We start from the raw sequence: 19,451 nt of genomic DNA on the forward strand, positions 1-19,451 counted from the left end.
GGGATTAAAAGCTGCTACAGACTGGTTTATACTGGGATTAAAGCTGCTACAGACTGGTTTATACTGGGATTAAAAGCTGCTACAGACTGGTTTATACTGGGATTAAAAGCTGCTACAGACTGGTTTATACTGGGATTAAAAGCTGCTACAGACTGGTTTATACTGGGATTAAAAGCTGCTACAGACTGGTTTATACTGGGATTAAAAGCTGCTACAGACTGGTTTATACTGGGATTAAAAGCTGCTACAGACTGGTTTATACTGGGATTAAAAGCTGCTACAGACTGGTTTATACTGGGATTAAAAGCTGCTACAGACTGGTTTATACTGGGATTAAAAGCTGCTTACAGACTGGTTTATACTGGGATTAAAAGCTGCTACAGACTGGTTTATACTGGGATTAAAAGCTGCTACAGACTGGTTTATACTGGGATTAAAAGCTGCTACAGACTGGTTTATACTGGTATTAAAAGCTGTTACAGACTGGTTTATACTGGGATTAAAGCTGTTACAGACTGGTTTATACTGGGATTAAAAGCTGCTACAGACTGGTTTATACTGGGATTAAAAGCTGCTACAGACTGGTTTATACTGGGATTAAAAGCTGTTACAGACTGGTTTATACTGGGATTAAAGCTGCTACAGACTGGTTTATACTGGGATTAAAAGCTGTTACAGACTGGTTTATACTGGGATTAAAAGCTGCTACAGACTGGTTTATACTGGGTATTAAAAGCTGTTACAGACTGGTTTATACTGGGATTAAAAGCTGCTACAGACTGGTTTATACTGGGATTAAAAGCTGCTACAGACTGGTTTATACTGGGATTAAAAGCTGCTACAGACTGGTTTATACTGCGATTAAAAGCTGCTACAGACTGGTTTATACTGGGATTAAAAGCTGCTACACACTGGTTTATACTGGGATTAAAAGCTGCTACAGACTGGTTTATACTTGGTATTAAAAGCTGTTACAGACTGGTTTATACTGGGATTAAAAGCTGCTACAGACTGGTTTATATTGGTATTAAAAGCTGTTACAGACTGGTTTATACTGGGATTAAAAGCTGCTACAGACTGGTTTATACTGGGATTAAAAGCTGCCACACACTGGTTTATACTGGGATTAAAAGCTGCTACAGACTGGTTTATACTGCTATTAAAAGCTGCTACAGACTGGTTTATACTGGGATTAAAAGCTGCTACAGACTGGTTTATACTGGGATTAAAAGCTGTTACAGACTGGTTTATACTGGGATTAAAAGCTGTTACAGACTGGTTTATACTGGGATTAAAAGCTGCTACAGACTGGTTTATACTGGGATTAAAAGCTGCTACAGACTGGTTTATACTGCGATAAAACTCTGCTACAGACTGGTTTATACTGGGATTAAAAGCTGTTACAGACTGGTTTATACTGGGATTAAAAGCTGCTACAGACTGGTTTATACTGGGATTAAAAGCTGTTACAGACTGGTTTATACTGGGATTAAAAGCTGCTACACACTGGTTTATATTGGTATTAAAAGCTGCTACAGACTGGTTTATACTGCGATAAAACTCTGCTACAGACTGGTTTATACTGGGATTAAAAGCTGCTACAGACTGGTTTATACTGCGATAAAACTCTGCTACAGACTGGTTTATACTGGGATTAAAAGCTGTTACAGACTGGTTTATACTGGGATTAAAAGCTGCTACAGACTGGTTTATACTGGGATTAAAAGCTGCTACAGACTGGTTTATACTGGGATTAAAAGCTGCTACAGACTGGTTTATACTGGGATTAAAAGCTGTTACAGACTGGTTTATACTGGATTAATAGCTGCTACAGACTGGTTTATACTGGGATTAAAAGCTGCTACAGACTGGTTTATACTGGGATTAAAAGCTGCTACAGACTGGTTTATACTGGGATTAAAAGCTGCTACAGACTGGTTTATACTGGATTAAAAGCTGCTACAGACTGGTTTATACTGGGATTAAAAGCTGCTACAGACTGGTTTATACTGGGATTAGAAGCTGCTACAGACTGGTTTATCTTGGGATTAAAAGCTGCTACAGACTGGTTTATACTGGGATTAAAAGCTGCTACAGACTGGTTTATACTGGGATTAAAAGCTGCTACAGACTGGTTTATACTGGGATTAAAAGCTGCTACAGACTGGTTTATACTGGGATTAAAAGCTGTTACAGACTGGTTTATACTGGGATTAAAAGCTGCTACAGACTGGTTTATACTGGGATTAAAAGCTGTTACAGACTGGTTTATACTGGGATTAAAAGCTGCTACAGACTGGTTTATACTGGGATTAAAAGCTGTTACAGACTGGTTTATACTGGGATTAAAAGCTGCTACAGACTGGTTTATACTGGGATTAAAAGCTGCTACAGACTGGTTTATACTGGGATTAAAAGCTGCTACAGACTGGTTTATACTGGGATTAAAAGCTGCTACAGACTGGTTTATACTGGGATTAAAAGCTGTTACAGACTGGTTTATACTGGGATTAAAAGCTGCTACAGACTGGTTTATACTGCGATTAAAAGCTGTTACAGACTGGTTTATACTGGGATTAAAAGCTGCTACAGACTGGTTTATACTGGCATTAAAAGCTGTTACAGACTGGTTTATACTGGGATTAAAAGCTGCTACAGACTGGTTTATACTGGGATTAAAAGCTGTTACAGACTGGTTTATACTGGGATTAAAAGCTGCTACAGACTGGTTTATACTGGGATTAAAAGCTGCTACAGACTGGTTTATACTGGGATTAAAAGCTGCTACAGACTGGTTTATACTGGGATTAAAAGCTGCTACAGACTGGTTTATACTGGGATTAAAAGCTGCTACAGACTGGTTTATACTGGGATTAAAAGCTGCTACAGACTGGTTTATACTGGGATTAAAAGCTGCTACAGACTGGTTTATACTGGGATTAAAAGCTGTTACAGACTGGTTTATACTGGGATTAAAAGGTGCTACAGACTGGTTTATACTGCGATTAAAACTCTGCTACAGACTGGTTTATACTGGGATTAAAAGCTGCTACAGACTGGTTTATACTGGGATTAAAAGCTGCTACAGACTGGTTTATACTGGGATTAAAAGCTGCTACAGACTGGTTTATACTGGGATTAAAAGCTGTTACAGACTGGTTTATACTGGATTAAAAGCTGCTACAGACTGGTTTATACTGGGATTAAAAGCTGCTACAGACTGGTTTATACTGGGATTAAAAGCTGCTACAGACTGGTTTATACTGGGATTAAAAGCTGCTACAGACTGGTTTATACTGGGATTAAAAGCTGCTACAGACTGGTTTATACTGGGATTAAAAGCTGCTACAGACTGGTTTATACTGGGATTAAAAGCTGCTACAGACTGGTTTATACTGGGATTAAAAGCTGCTACAGACTGGTTTATACTGGGATTAAAAGCTGCTAAAGACTGTTTTATACTGGGATTAAAAGCTGCTACAGACTGGTTTATATTGGGATTAAAAGCTGCTACAGACTGGTTTATACTGGGATTTAAAGCTGTTACAGACTGCTTGATACTGCTATTAAGAGCTGTTACAGACTGGTTCGTACTGGGATTCCCAGCTGCCACACACTGGTTTATACTGGGATTAAAAGCTGCTACAGACTGGTTCATACTGCTATTAAAAGCTGTTACAGACTGGTTTATACCGGGATTAAAAGCTGCTACAGACTGGTTCATACTGCGATAAAACTCTGCTACAGACTGGTTTATACTGGGATTAAAAGCTGCTACAGACTGGTTTATACTGCGATTAAAAGCTGTTACAGACTGGTTTATACTGGGATCAAAGCTGCTACAGACTGGTTCATACTGGGATTAAAAGCTTCTACAGACTGGTTTATATTGGTATTAAAAGCTGTTACAGACTGGTTTATACTGGGATTAAAGCTGCTACAGACTGGTTTATACTGGGATTAAAAGCTGTTACAGACTGGCTTATACTGGGATTAAAAGGTGCTACAGACTGGTTTATACTGGGTCTAAATGCTGTTACAGACTGGTTTATATTGGTATTAAAAGCTGTTAGACGCTGGTTTATAGTGGGATTAAAGCTGCTACAGACTGGTTTATACTGGGATTAAAAGCTTCTACAGACTGGTTTATACTGGGATTAAAAGCCGCTACAGACTGGTTCATACTGGGATTACAAGCTGCCACACACTGGTTTATACTGGGATTAAAAGCTGCTACAGACTGGTTTATATTGGGATTAAAAGCTGTTACAGACTGGTTTATACTGGGATTAAAAGCTGCTACAGACTGGTTTATACTGCTATTAAAAGCTGTTACAGACTGGTTTATACTGGAATTAAAAGCCGCTACAGACTGGTTTATACTGGGATTAAAAGCTGACACACACTTGTTTATACTGGCATTAAAAGCTGCTACAGACTGGTTTATACTGCTATTAAAAGCTGTTACAGACTGGTTCATACTGGGATTAAAAGCTGTTACAGACTGGTTTATACTGGGATTAAAAGCTGCTACAGACTGGTTTATACTGCTAGCAAAAGCTGTTACAGACTGGTTTATACTGGGATTAAAAGCTGTTACAGACTGGTTTATACTGGGATTAAAGCTGCTACAGACTGGTTTATACTGGGATTAAAAGCTGTTACAGACTGGTTTATACTGGGATTAAAAGCTGCTACAGACTGGTTTATACTGGGTCTAAATGCTGTTACAGACTGGTTTATATTGGTATTAAAAGCTGTTACAGGCTGGTTTATAGTGGGATTAAAGCTGCTACAGACTGGTTTATACTGGGATTAAAAGCTTCTACAGACTGGTTTATACTGCGATTAAAAGCCGCTACGGACTGGTTTATACTGGGATTACAAGCTGCCACACACTGGTTTATACTGGGATGAAAAGCTGCTACAGACTGGTTTATATTGGTATTAAAAGCTGTTACAGACTGGTTTATACTGGGATTAAAAGCTGCTACAGACTGGTTTATACTGCTATTACAAGCTGTTACAGACTGGTTTATACTGGAATTAAAAGCCGCTACAGACTGGTTTATACTGGGATTAAAAGCTGACACACACTTGTTTATACTGGCATTAAAAGCTGCTACAGACTGGTTTATACTGCTATTAAAAGCTGCTACAGACTGGTTTATACTGGGATTAAAAGCTGCTACAGACTGGTTTATACTGGGATTAAAAGCTGTTACAGACTGGTTCATACTGGGATTAAAAGCTGTTACAGACTGGTTTATACTGGGATTAAAAGCTGGTACAGACTGGTTTATACTGGAATTAAAAGCTGCTACAGACTGGTTTATACTGCGATTAAACTCTGCTACAGACTGGTTTATACTGCTAGCAAAAGCTGTTACAGACTGGTTTATACTGGGATTAAAAGCTGCTACAGACTGGTTTATACTGCTAGCAAAAGCTGTTACAGACTGGTTCATACTGGGATTAAAAGCTGGTATAGACTGGTTTATACTGGAATTAAAAGCTGCTACAGACTGGTTTATACTGCGATTAAACTCTGCTACAGACTGGTTTATACTGGGATTAAAAGCTGTTACAGACTGGTTTATACTGCGATAAAACTCTGCTACAGACTGGTTTATACTGGGATCAAAAGCTGTTACAGACTGGTTTATACTGGAATTAAAAGCTGCTACAGCCTGGTTTATACTGGGATTAAAAGCTGCTATAGACTGGTTTATACTGGGATTAAAAGCTGCTACAGACTGGTTTATAGTGGGATTAATAGCTGTTACAGACTGGTTTATACTGGAATTAATAGCTGCTACAGACTGGTTTATACTGGGATTAAAAGCTGCTACAGACTGGTTTATACTGGGATTAAAAGCTGCTACAGACTGGTTTATACTGGGATTAAAAGCTGCTACAGACTGGTTTATACTGAGATTAAAAGCTGCTACAGACCGGTTTACACTGGGATTAAAAGCTGCTAAAGACTGGTTTATACTGGGATAAAAGCTGCTACAGACTGGTTTATATTGGGATTAAAAGCTGCTACAGACTGGTTTATACTGGGATTAAAAGCTGCTAAAGACTGGTTTATACTGGGATTAAAAGCTGCTACAGACTGGTTTATATTGGGATTAAAAGCTGCTACAGACTGGTTTATACTGGGATTAAAAGCTGTTACAGACTGGTTTATACTGGGATTAAAAGCTGCTACAGACTGGTTTATACTGGGATTAAAAGCTGTTACAGACTGGTTTATACTGGGATTAAAAGCTGCTACAGACTGGTTTATACTGGGATTAAAAGCTGCTACAGACTGGTTTATACTGGGATTAAAAGCTGCTACAGACTGGTTTATACTGGGATTAAAAGCTGCTACAGACTGGTTTATACTGGGATTAAAAGCTGTTACAGACTGGTTTATACTGGGAATAAAGCTGCTACAGACTGGTTTATACTGCGATTAAAAGCTGTTACAGACTGGTTTATACTGGGATTAAAAGCTGCTACACACTGGTTTATACTGCCATTAAAAGGTGTTACAGACTGGTTTATACTGGAATTAAACGCCGCTACAGACTGGTTTATACTGGGATTAAAAGCTGTTACAGACTGGTTTATACTGCGATAAAACTCTGCTACAGACTGGTTCATACTGGGATTAAAAGCTGGTACAGACTGGTTTATACTGGAATTAAAATCTGCTACAGACTGGTTTATACTGCGATTAAACTCTGCTACAGACTGGTTTATACTGGGATTAAAAGCTGTTACAGACTGGTTTATACTGGAATTAAAAGCTGTTACAGACTGGTTTATAATGCGATAAAACTCTGCTACAGTCTGGTTGATACTGGGATTAAAAGCTGTTAGAGACTGGTTTATACTGGAATTAAAAGCTGTTACAGACTGGTTTATACTGCGATAAAACTCTGCTACAGACTGGTTTATACTGGGATTAAAAGCTGCTACAGACTGGTTTATACTGGGAATAAAAGCTGCTACAGACTGGTTTATACTGGGATTAAAAGCTGCTACAGACTGGTTTATACTGGGATTAAAAGCTGTTACAGACTGGTTTATACTGGAATTAAAAGCTGCTACAGACTGGTTTATACTGGGATTAAAAGCTGCTACAGACTGGTTTATACTGGGATTAAAAGCTGCTACAGACTGGTTTATACTGGGATTAAAAGCTGCTACAGACTGGTTTATACTGGGATTAAAAGCTGCTACAGACTGGTTTACACTGGGATTAAAAGCTGCTAAAGACTGGTTTATACTGGGATAAAAGCTGCTATAGACTGGTTTATTTTGGGATTAAAAGCTGCTACAGACTGGTTTATACTGGGATTAAAAGCTGCTAAAGACTGTTTTATACTGGGATTAAAAGCTGCTACAGACTGGTTTATTTTGGGATTAAAAGCTGCTACAGACTGGTTTATACTGGGATTAAAAACTTTTACAGACTGGTTTATACTGGGATTAAAAGCTGCTACAGACTGGTTTATACTGGGATTAAAAGCTGTTACAGACTGGTTTATACTGGGATTAAAAGCTGCTACAGACTGGTTTATACTGGGATTAAAAGCTGCTACAGACTGGTTTATACTGGGATTAAAAGCTTCTACAGACTGGTTTATACTGGGATTAAAAGCTGCTACAGACTGGTTTATAGTGCGATTAACAGCTGTTACAGACTGGTTTATACTGGGATTTAAAGCTGCTACACACTGGTTTATACTGGGATTAAAAGCTTCTACAGACTGGTTTATACTGGGATTAAAAGCTGCTACAGACTGGTTTATACTGGGATTAAAAGCTGTTACAGACTGGTTTATACTGGGATTAAAAGCTTCTACAGACTGGTTTATACTGGGATTAAAAGCTGCTACAGACTGGTTTATACTGGTTGACTCGTCGTTTTAATAGTCAACTAATCGACCATCAGAATAGTCGTTAGGTCAGGTCTAATCAGACGGAGGACGGGACGTCAGAGCGTCCCAGGAAGGAGAGACGGGTCAGAAAGGAAACAGACCTCCGTTTGATTCCGCTGCTCTGACTGCCGCTTGGCTTCTTCCTCCTCCAGTTTTTCCATCTGATACATCCAGAAGTTTTCCATAATTCCAGTCACACGCAGCTCAGCCTCCACAGGAAGAAGCCACGATTCACACTGAGACAGACTCACCTGCTCAGGTATTACCTGCTGACACCTGAGACGGGCAGCTGTCGTTATGGAAACAGCTTCTCTCTCACACTGTGACATCATCTCATCCACAGCTTTTCCAATATGTCACACACACACACACACACACACACAAATACATACAGAGATACACACACGTGCACATAATGTTGTTTATATAAAACAAATGTCAGAAACCACGTCCCAGAAACCAGGAAAGTTCCAGAAACCAGGACCCGGAAAGCGGGACCCATTCCAGAAATCAGGACTCGTTCCAGAAACCAGGACCCAGAAACCAGAACTCGTTCCAGAAACCGGGACCCAGAAACCAGGACCATTCCAGAAACCAGGAACCAGAAATCAGGACCCATTCCAGAAACCAGGACTCGTTCTAGAAACCAGGACCCAGAAACCAGGACTGTTCCATAAACCAGGACCCGTTCCAGAAACCAGAACCCAGAAACCGGGACCCGTTCCAGAAACCAGGACCCGGAAAACGGGACCCATTCCAGAAATCAGGTCCCATTCCAGAAACCAGTACTCGTTCCAGAAACCAGGACCCAGAAACCAGAACTCGTTCCAGAAACCTGGACCCGTTCCAGAAACCAGGATCCAGAAATCGGGACCTGTTCCAGAGATGAGGACCCATTCCAGAAACCGGGATTTGTTTCAGAAACGAAGACCCAGAAACCGGGACCCATTCCAGAAACCAGGACCAGTTCCAGAAACCAGGCCCCAGAAACCAGGACCGTTACAGAAACCAGGACCCAGAATCCGTGACCCGATCCAGAAACTGGGACCCGTTCCAGAAACCAGGAACCAGAAACAGGGACCCGTTCCAGAAATCAGGACCCATTCCAGAAACTGGGACTCGATCCAGAAAGCAGGACTCAGAAACCAGGACCATTCCAGAAACTGGAACTCGATCCAGAAAGCAGGACTCAGAAACCAGGACCATTCCAGCAACTGGGACTTGATCCAGAAACCAGGACCCAGAAACCAGGACCCAGAAACCAGGACTGTTCCAGAAACCGGGACCCGTTTCAGAAACCAGGACCGTCTCAGATATATATATATATATACATATATATAATTAGGGCTGTCAAAAATAACGGGTTAATGGCGATAACTAATTTATGTCATTCATTGCATTAATATTTTTACCGCATGACGAGCCCCATACCTCCGTCATTTCTCCATTGTGACGGCAGGACGTGGAGAGATGGAAAAGATGAACCACACCTGAACTTTTTCTGTATTTTATTCTTTTTTAACTCATCCTGCGTTCTGCACCATCATGGCTGCTCTAGAGGATCTCTGGTCTCTCTGTTTGTGCAGCAGCTGCTTCCTCCCTCTCCTCTCATGTTGCTCCGTGAATCATGGCGGCTGTCGGTGATCAGCTGATCGGCTTTTCTCTCTTGCTGCGTGTGTTTATGGATCAGCTGAGAAGGAGGAAACTAGCGTTCATGGTTCACACCGTCACATATTTACCCCAAAGTCTTGTTGTTGGCAGGACCTTCTCTAACAGTAGCTGCTGGTGGTAGGCAGGGTTTCTGCTCCAGCTATGCAGGGCCGGGTCTAGAAAAGTTCTGATGGGGGGCCAGGAGCACTGACCAGGAAAAGGGGGGCACAGATGAGACCTTTTTATGTCCAGATTTTATGAAATATTGAACTGATTATTACAACTAAAGTGATCATCTGATGTAAAAACGTGAATAAAAACTAGTGAAACAAGCAGCCAATGATGTGTTTTATCAGCAGGTGTTTACTTTGGGTGAAGCTGCTGTAGGACTTTTATCACGGCTGCACAAACACACTTCAATGATAAAAAGAAAAAGCTGTTTTTATCCAGATCATCAGTTTTATCAGAGTTTCTTCATCAATGTCGGCTGGTCAGTCGTCCCATCTGCTGCTTTTAGGCAGAAACTATCACCATGGAGACGATTGGTGAGATGAAGCTGGATGATTTCTGAATTATGATCTAGAACATAGTAGAGATGATGCAGAACAACATATAGAAGCACATTACATGCTGCATTTACTGACCCTGGGACATCTGAAGTTTACCCAAGAGAAGTTAACAGGAAATATTTGTAGCATCGGCTCGTTCTGCTGATACAATGCAGTAAAAACAGGCAAATTTCAGGCAGTCGAGATTGATCATGATTAATCTGATTAAATCAGTTGACAGCCTAATATATATATATATATATATATATATATATATATATATATATATATATGTGTGTGTGTGTGTGTGTGTGTGTGTGTGTATGTGTGTGTGTGTGTGCATAACCAGTCAAAAGTTTGTTGTGATGTTTAGAGAAGCAGCAGTTGCCATCTGTTATTGGATCCTCTCTGAAATATTTAAGCTGAGCAATCTGTGAATAAATCATGAGGTTCAGCAGAACCAAGAAAACAACACCAGAGTCCTAAACCAGGAAGCAGGACTAACATACCGGATATCTCTGCTACCTGGTCAGCGGTACCACAAAGCTGGTTATCAATTCAACCCAGGGTTCTCCATCTAGATCAGAGTGCTCACATAAAAGGGGCGGAGTCTGCAGCGTCTGACCAATCACAGAGAAACCCTGCAGAGCAGCTGCTTCACCGCGGAGCAGCTGACTATTATTCTTGAGGAAATATGAAGAATGTAAACACATCATCCAGGCCAGAGGCAGCACTGTTGCCGTAGCAACAGCCAGAAAGGAACGCTGGCAGAAAACTGCAGACGCCGTTAAAGCGTAAATTAGTAAAATCATTCAACACTAATTAATCGGACAATATAAACGGACATCACTCCGTTTGGGGCGGAGCTTCCTCAGTTCCTTCCTTTCCTTTATATCCAGGTCTTCTGCCGTGTGTGAGCGTCATTATGAAGCTCCTGATCTCAGACCAGCCCTGGTGGAGCTAAACGGGAACAAGTCCAGAACCAGGACAGAAACATTCTTCACAGCTCTGAGACCAGCCTTCATTTCTGCGTCTGTCCCTAAAAACTCCTCCTCTCACCGTCCACCACCACCCTGGACAGGATGGTCTAAGAATGGGCGGGGCATTTTCCAAGAGATCTGATTGGTCAGGAGGTGGAGCTTTTGTACTCATTCACCTCTGATCCAGAACAGAACCTGGTCTGGAGCTGGTTAGCCATTCAGCATAGGTTACCATGGTGATTTACCCGGTAAGAAGGGAAAACCCCGAGTTAACCCCAAAGTTATCTGGATAAAATCCAGCTTCTGGTTCCTCCGAGATCTGGTACAGAACCAAGTACCGATCCAAAGCCATCATTCATCAGCCGGATTCAACTTCTCATATGACTTTAATTCATATATATAATGATGAGGAAGACGACGGTGGTGAGGATGATGATGATAAAGCTGCTACTGCTGCTGCTGATGATGATGAAGATGACGAAGCTGCTGCTGCTGCTGATGATGGTGATGATGATGAAGATGAAGATGAAGCCGCTGATGATGATGATGGTAATAATGGCGGTGATGATGATGATGAAGATGACAAAGCTGCTGATGATGATGGTGATGATGATGAAGATGAAGCTGCTGCTGCTGCTGCTGATGATGGTGATGATGATGAAGCTGCTGCTGATGATGATGATGAAGATGACGCCGATGATGAAGCTGCTGCTGCCGCTGATGATGATGGTGATAATGATGATGAAGATGACGCCGATGATGAAGCCGCTGCTGATGATGATGGTGATAATGGTGGTGATGATGATGATGAAGATGACGAAGCTGCTGCTGTTGATGATGGTGATGATGATGATGATGAAGCTGATGATGATGATGGTGATGATGAAGATGACGAAGCTGCTGCTGATGATGATGATGGTGATAATGATGATGATGATGAAGATGATGAAGTCCTGGTATAGAGGAAGTGGACCCAACTCTCAGAGGAGTTTTTGGTACTTACGTGAGTCTCAGGAGGAGGCTCCAGGTCGCATTCTGGGTTCTGGTCCAGGTCCTGCCTCATCACCCAGACCGGTTCATTCGGTTCATCAGCTGTGTAAGGAAACCTGACGGTCCTGGTCTTCACCTCCTCTATGGCCTCCTTAATGTCGTTGATAGCCAGAGATATGGAATCTTTCTTCCCCTGATGGTTCCTCAGAGGTCCAGGCTCTTCTGAAGGATTCCTGGTCTGGAGTCTGGAAGAAGTCCATGGACCTGGAGCCTCATGGTCCTTGTTTTTGGAGGTCTCAGTCTCAGGTTGGAGCTTTTCCCTCTGCAGAGAAGGGTCATCTTTGTCTAGAAGGTGTGAGATTCGAGTTTCTTTCGGCCCAGAGACAACCTGGTCCTCCTGTTGCTCCCGGTCCTCCTGGTCACAGTTACTGATGTTTGGGTATGGAGCGAGATCTGCGTCCTTCTCTGGGCTGCCCGACTCGCTGTTGGAGTGTCCGTTGTAGTTGTGTAAACGGGAGCCCACTGCCTCCCTTTGATGGGGGTTTCTGGTCTGGGTCTGGATCTGCAGGAGGTTTCGCCTCCGTTCCAGAGTCTATACCACCTGTGGCACATGAAAGTAATGCTGGCGCATCACAGAGTTCCTGGTTAATAGAATTCATCGGATACGGTGTCATGAAGGTTTCAGGTCCAGCAGAACTTTCTGGGTTCTGGTCCATGAAGACCCTGGAAGTTTCTCCAGACCAGATGAGGTTCTGGGTGTACATGTAGGTGGAGCAGCCGGCGTTGAGCATTTCTTTTGCTGCTTCTTCTCTTTGAGGCCTCCGCAGGGTCAGGAGATGCTCAGCATCCATCCTCTCTAGTTGGAGTCCATGGTCCTCCTCTGTACCTCCTGGATCTCCTGGACCTCCATGCTGCAGCCGTTGTCCCTGTTCTGTTGAACATCTGAACCCATGCAGCTGGACCCTGGTCTGGACATCTCTATCCCCTTGTCTGTGATAACAGGACTCCCCCAGAGGGCCTGGTCCTCCAGCATCAGAACATCTGCAGCATCTCTGCTGGTTGCCAGGGTTACAGGACCGGCTGCTGGGGTCGAGCTTCAGGGCATCGGTGTTCTTCACCACATCCTGATCCGTCTCCTGGAAGTTCATGTTGATCTGCTTGATGTCAAGAAGCATTTTAGTCCAGCATCATCATCAGGACAAAGTCAGCTGGAGACAGAAAAGAGACGATCATGTGATCTGGATCTGGAACGTAATGGACCGTATACCTGCGTCATGTTATGGTACCGTAATGTACGGTATACCTGCGTCATGTTATAGTAGCGTAATGTACCGTATACCTGCGTCATGTTATGGTACCGTAATGTACCGTATACCTGCGTCATGTTATAGTACCGTAATGTACCGTATACCTGCGTCATGTTATGGTACCGTAATGTACGGTATACCTGCGTCATGTTATAGTACCGTAATGTACCGTATACCAGCGTCATGTTATAGTACCGTAATGTACCGTATACCTGCGTCATGTTATGGTACCGTAATGTACCATATACCTGCGTCATGTTATAGTACCGTAATGTACCGTATACCTGCGTCATGTTATGGTACCGTAATGTACCATATACTAGCGTCATGTTATAGTACCGTAATGTACGGTATACATGCGTCATGTTATGGTACCGTAATGTACCGTATACCTGTGTCATGTTATGGTACCGTAATGTACGGTATACCTGCGTCATGTTATAGTACCATAATGTACCGTATACCTGCGTCATGTTATAGTACCTGTCATGAGGACTGGCCTGCATTGCCTGCAGCTCACGCAATCAGGCTCATCTGCTCCACCTGGGTCTCATCAGCGCTCACTCTCCTCACCTGTTCATCACCCTATATAATCCCTCCTCAATGTCTGCTTCCCTGCCAGATGGTCATTTGCCTTGCCTGTTATTCTGTAGTAAATCTTGTCTTGTTCTAGATCCCTGTCGCTGACCTCGCTGCCACTCACGGACTCCCGATTGCCTGATCCCTGCCGGACTATCCTGAACTCTGCCCACCTGGATTTGACCTTGCTGCCTCTCACGGACTCCCGATTGCCTGCTCCCTGCCGGGCTATCCTGAACTCTGCCTACCTGGATTAGACCTTTTTCTGGACCGACCTCCGCTATCTGCCTAGCCCCTCTTCCTGGACCTGGTTGCCACACCTGCCGCCCGTTAGCTGCTTTGTTGCATCTATTAAAACTGTTAACTCATCACCGTGTGGACTGAATTTCCGGGTCTTCCTGAAACGATCATTACAGTACCATCTGGCCAACATGGACCCGTCGCCTACACACGAATGGCGTTCTTGTGTCGAGACATCAATCACCAAGTTGGAAGCTAACATGCAAGATCTTTTAACCATGATGACTAACCTCTCCACATCCGCAGGTGTTCCCGATGCTGCGACCTCTCACTCCTCCACGGTTACCTCCATGCATCAGACTCGGCCACCCCCAGAACCACGCCTCGCTCCACCAGAGGTGTTCACAGGACAACGTTCTCAGTGTCGTCCGTTTGTGACCCAATGTGAGATCCAGTTTGAACTCCAGCCATCATCGTTCCCCTCAGATCGGGCCAAGGTCGCCTATATGATTTCCCTGCTTTCGGGAAAAGCGAAGGTTTGGGGCACGGCGGAGTGGCAGAATGACTCAGCAATTTGTTACTCTTTCAGAGACTTTTCTACAGCCCTCATTAGGGTTTTCGATCCTGTGTTGCCCGAGAGAGAAGCGGCACGCAGACTTCTGACACTGAGGCAAGGCGATAAACGTGTGACTGAATATATTATTGATTTTCACACTCTGTCTGCAGAAAGCTCCTGGAATGACGCAGCATTGTGCGACGCCTTCTACCAGGGATTGGCGGAGGAAATAAAAGATGAGCTGGCCACCCGGGACGCTCCCAAGAACCTGGCTGAACTGGAGGTCCTCGCTACGCGGATCGATCTCCGGTTACAGGAGTGGCATGGGGAGAGGAGGTTTCTTCGCCGGAATCGCCAATCCGAAACCTGGAGCAAGCCGGCACATGACCCGCCCACTTCCGCTTCCGGTTCAGCCTCCCTTTCTGACGTCGGGGAACCCATTTTATCTCTTCCGGCTCTCAACCGAGGCAGACGCTTTTCTTCTCCCTCCCTCTCCCACTCTGCCCTGCTACTGTCCTGTCATCTCTCTGAGCCTCTCTCTGCATTTCTTTCTGAAACTCAAATCTTGAGATATGGATTTGATCAGCTGGTCCCTAAATGCAATCGACCAAATTTATTCGAACCGGAAAACAGGCGTAGGGGAGCCTGCTTGTCCTGGCGGAACGTTTTCGGCTGGATATGTGATGGATTCCTGGGGAGTGTGGAAAGTCATGTGTCTGTCGATCCTTTCTGTTGAGGACGCTGAAGACATCTATACATTCGGATTCATGATAACTGGGTTTCTGCTGTTTGGAGCGGGCGGTTTCCTGGCATATCGCAAAATTCGGACACTGTCGGCAGTCACTGGCAAGCTGCCGGATTTCTGTGCTGGTGTGTGTCGAGCTATGAACAATCAGGCTTTGGCGGTGCAGGAGCTGAATCGTAAACTGGAGGCTATTCAAGTTCTGGATGGCAAACTGGTTGCGATTTCTGAGCTTGTACGTAAGATGGTCACCAACTTGGAGAAGTTGTCGGCTCGGCTGGATGGAAATTGACCCACAAATTCGGATGATTGGAGTCGCCAGTGGGACCACTGAGAGACTCAAGGCAGACGAAACAGCTCTGGCCTGAACCAAAACAAATGCTGTTATCAAATTCGGCTCCCTGTACTGGCCTTGGATGGCTGGTTTAAAGTTCCCTGGAATGTTTTGTTGACGGATGCTCAGTCCCCCCATCCTACCCCCACCCTCCTCATGGGCGATGGACTTTAACCTGGATCAGCTCCCAAGGATGCCCACTATCATCAGGCGGCAGAGACTGTGAGGGAGAACTGGGACAGAGTTCATATGCTCACTTCTACGCACACACACGCTCCACACTCAAGTACACCACTACAGATACACCTCCCCGTTATTCACTGCCTGGGCTGTCCTTCCCACCTCCCTCCACTCCCGGGCAGTGGGTTGATTGGACGCGCTCAGAGAATGCAGCTGCGTCTGCACTTGCTGTGATGGGAGACCCCTCTCCTCCCCCGCCACGTGTTTCTGATGTTGTGATTGTCTGAGTTATGTTCTTTATGTACTGAGGAGTGTTTTTTGTATCTCAATAATGGGCCCTCAGGCCCAGTGTGGAGATGCCTTTTTTTTATCCTCTCCAGCTACATCTTACTCCCCTAATGTTACCTTTCACCTATATCTAAGACAAGGAGCGCTGTAGAAACGGCTGCTCCGTCAGTCTGCCTGTTCCTGTTTGTGTTATATGTTGTTTTGTCTAGTCTTGGATGGGTTGTACTGAAAACATGAATTTCCCTGCAAGGGATTAATAAAGTATTTCTGATTTTCTGATCTGATTTTCTGATGCAGCTTGGTCGGACCCGTCTATCCCTCACAGAGAAAGAAAGGCGGTACAAGGAAGGACTGTGTTTTTATTGTGGCGGGATGGGGCACATCGCTCACCGGTGTCCAGTAAAAAGACCAGACCCAGTAGGAGATACAAGGAGCCTACTGAGTCAACGGCAGTCATCGGAGACCTCGGGTATGTTTTCCATCACAGCGCAACTGACATTAAAAGACATGACAAGACCTTTGTCCGTTTTCATTGACTCAGGGGCTGACACAGAGTTTCTTGACATCGGGCTGGCTAAAGAACTCAACCTTGCAACTCGTGCCACGTCCAAGACCGTAAAGGTGATAGCATTAGATGGACATGTCCTACACCACATTACTCAAGAGACTGTTCCCCTGGAGCTGGTTATCGGGGGCAACCATCACGAATTTGTCTCATTTCTATTAATACACTCCCCTGTGGTTCCAGTCATTCTTGGAGCGTCATGGCTAGCTAAGCATAATCCTCACATAGACTGGAGCCGAAAGGAGATATTGGGATGGTCACCAGACTGTTCATCCACATGTCTTCGTACCGCTGCTCCTTCACCCAGGAACTCAAGGGCTGGGATTGATGATTATCCTAATCTGGCTGAAGTTCCCCCAGTTTACTACGACCTCAGGGAGGTCTTTAACAAGCACCGTGCAACGTCTCTTCCACCTCACCGCCCTTACGACTGCTCCATAGATTTGTTACCAGGAACGTTCCCTCCTAGGGGACGGTTGTATTCATTGTCCGGCCCTGAGAACCAGGCTATGACTACATACATTGAGGAATCCCTTCAAGCAGGGATTATTCGCTCTTCCTCATCCCCAGCAGGAGCCGGATTTTTTTTTGTAGAAAAGAAAGGCGGTTCCTTACGACCCTGCATCGACTATAGGGGACTCAATGACATAACTGTTAAGAATCGTTACCCCCTGCCTCTCATGAATACCGCGTTCGACCAGATCCAGGGGGCCACATTCTTCACCAAACTAGATCTTAGAAACGCTTATCATCTTGTTCGCATCAAAGAAGGAGACGAATGGAAAACCGCATTCAACACACCCTCAGGGCATTATGAATACCTTGTCATGCCATTTGGGTTATCCAACGCGCCTGCAGTCTTCCAGGCGCTAGTGAACAACGTCCTCAGGGACATGGTTGGTCAATATGTTTTTGTCTACCTGGATGACATCCTGATCTTTTCCAAGGACATTCAGTCCCACCAAGAACACGTCCGCACAGTGTTACTTAGACTGTTACAGAACAATCTATATGTTAAAGCAGAGAAATGTGAATTCCACCGTCGGTCAACTTCGTTTCTTGGGCACATAATTTCCCCGGACGGTGTATCCATGGACCCAGCCAAGGTAAAAGCTGTTGCCGATTGGCCAACGCCACTTAATCGGAAACAACTGCAACGCTTCCTTGGATTCGCCAACTTTTATAGGTGTTTTATTAGGAATTTCAGCTCCATCGCTTCTCCGTTACACGCTCTCACGTTCACCAAAAACAGATTCACCTGGTCAGAACAGGCGGAGAGTGCGTTTCAATGTCTTAAGACTTTATTCACCACCGCCCCGGTTCTTTTCTCCCCAGATACATCCCGGCAATTCATTGTGGAGGTTGACGCATCTAACACCGGCATAGGGGCAGTTCTCAGCCAGAGGTACGCTGACAACAAGATTCACCCATGTGCTTTTTATTCCAGGAGTCTGTCTTCCGCAGAGCGAAACTACGATGTGGGCAACCGGGAGCTGTTGGCTGTTAAATTGGCTCTGGAGGAATGGCGGCATTGGTTGGAAGGGGCCGCCAAACCATTCATTGTCTGGACCGACCATAAAAATTTGGAGTACTTGCGTACGGCAAAACGACTAAACCCCAGACAAGCCAGGTGGGCTCTGTTTTTTGGCCGGTTTGATTTCTCCCTGTCTTACAGGCCGGGGAGCAAAAATGTGAAGCCGGATGCCCTGTCTCGGATCCATGATTCCCAGGAGGACGACCACATTGAGGATCAACCAGAGTACATCCTGCCGCCCTCCGTTCGTTTGTTCGTGACCAGGACCGAAATCGAGCAGTTGGTGATGGCGTCACATCAGCAACACCCGGTACCAGCTCAGTGTCCCAGAGACCGCCTTTTTGTTCCTGGACAGCTGGTCTCTGATGTCCTGTCCTTCTGCCATAACTCACGCCTGTATTGTCATCCAGGGGTCAGCAAGACGTTGTCTGTGGTTCGTGATCGGTTCTGGTGGGGCAAGCTGGCTAGGGATGTCAAGGACTATGTGCTGGCCTGTCGGCACTGCTGCCAGGCAAAGTCTTCTCGTCGTCCGCCTATGGGGTTGCTGCGTCCGTTGCCCATACCTAATCGGCCCTGGTGACATATTTCCATGGATTTTGTTACTGGTCTTCCTCGTTCTGACAATTTCACTGTTCTGCTCACTATTGTAGACCGCTTTTCCAAGATGGCTCATCTGGTTCCGCTCCCGAAACTTCCCACGTCAAAGGAACTCGGGCTCATCCTCTCAAAGGAAGTATTCCGCCTCCATGGACTTCCGGCCAGTATTGTCTCCGATCGGGGTCCTCAGTTCATCTCCCGCTTTTGGAGCGAGTTCTGCGCCCTCCTGGGAATCAAGGTGGACCTGTCTTCTGGTTTTCATCCCCAGATGGATGGCCAAACTGAGAGGGCCAATCAGGAGGTAGAGACTAAACTGCGCATGTTGTGCGAGCAGGATCCGGCTTTGTGGTCCCAGAACCTGTCATGGGTGGAATATGCCTTGAACTCTTTGCCTTCCAGCGCCACTGGATTGTCTCCATTCTAT

At 44.7% G+C, this 19,451-nt stretch overlaps 2 protein-coding genes across 2 annotated transcripts in view; one reads left to right on the forward strand and one right to left on the reverse strand.

Moving 5' to 3' along the window:
• Positions 1 to 13,280, reverse strand: part of apba1a (amyloid beta (A4) precursor protein-binding, family A, member 1a) — a 32,435-nt gene extending 19,155 nt beyond the window's left edge. The window contains exons 1-2 of the mRNA XM_041998683.1: positions 12,828 to 13,280; positions 12,119 to 12,697 (exon numbers count right to left, since the gene is read on the reverse strand). Of these exons, the coding sequence (XP_041854617.1) occupies positions 12,119 to 12,697; positions 12,828 to 13,280 (1,032 nt within the window). The remainder of the gene's footprint in view (positions 1 to 12,118; positions 12,698 to 12,827) is intronic.
• A 1,717-nt stretch (positions 13,281 to 14,997) lies between these two features.
• Positions 14,998 to 19,010, forward strand: LOC121648502. The gene is made up of 4 exons (XM_041998684.1): positions 14,998 to 15,228; positions 16,625 to 16,800; positions 18,232 to 18,301; positions 18,572 to 19,010. Coding segments are annotated over exons 1-4 (687 nt in total). The 5' UTR covers positions 14,998 to 15,226.
• The last annotated feature ends 441 nt before the right edge of the window (positions 19,011 to 19,451 follow it).

Source organism: Melanotaenia boesemani, chromosome 11 (genome assembly GCF_017639745.1).
Source record: "Melanotaenia boesemani isolate fMelBoe1 chromosome 11, fMelBoe1.pri, whole genome shotgun sequence".
NCBI classification, from domain to species: domain Eukaryota; kingdom Metazoa; phylum Chordata; class Actinopteri; order Atheriniformes; family Melanotaeniidae; genus Melanotaenia; species Melanotaenia boesemani.

Coding starts and splice junctions, on each gene's coding strand:
- LOC121648502 (XM_041998684.1), top strand. Junction 16,801..18,231: donor GCAGTCATCGGAGACCTCGG/GTATGTTTTCCA, acceptor TTTTCTCCCCAG/ATACATCCCGGCAATTCATT. Junction 18,302..18,571: donor GGGGCAGTTCTCAGCCAGAG/GTACGCTGACAA, acceptor CCTGTCTTACAG/GCCGGGGAGCAAAAATGTGA.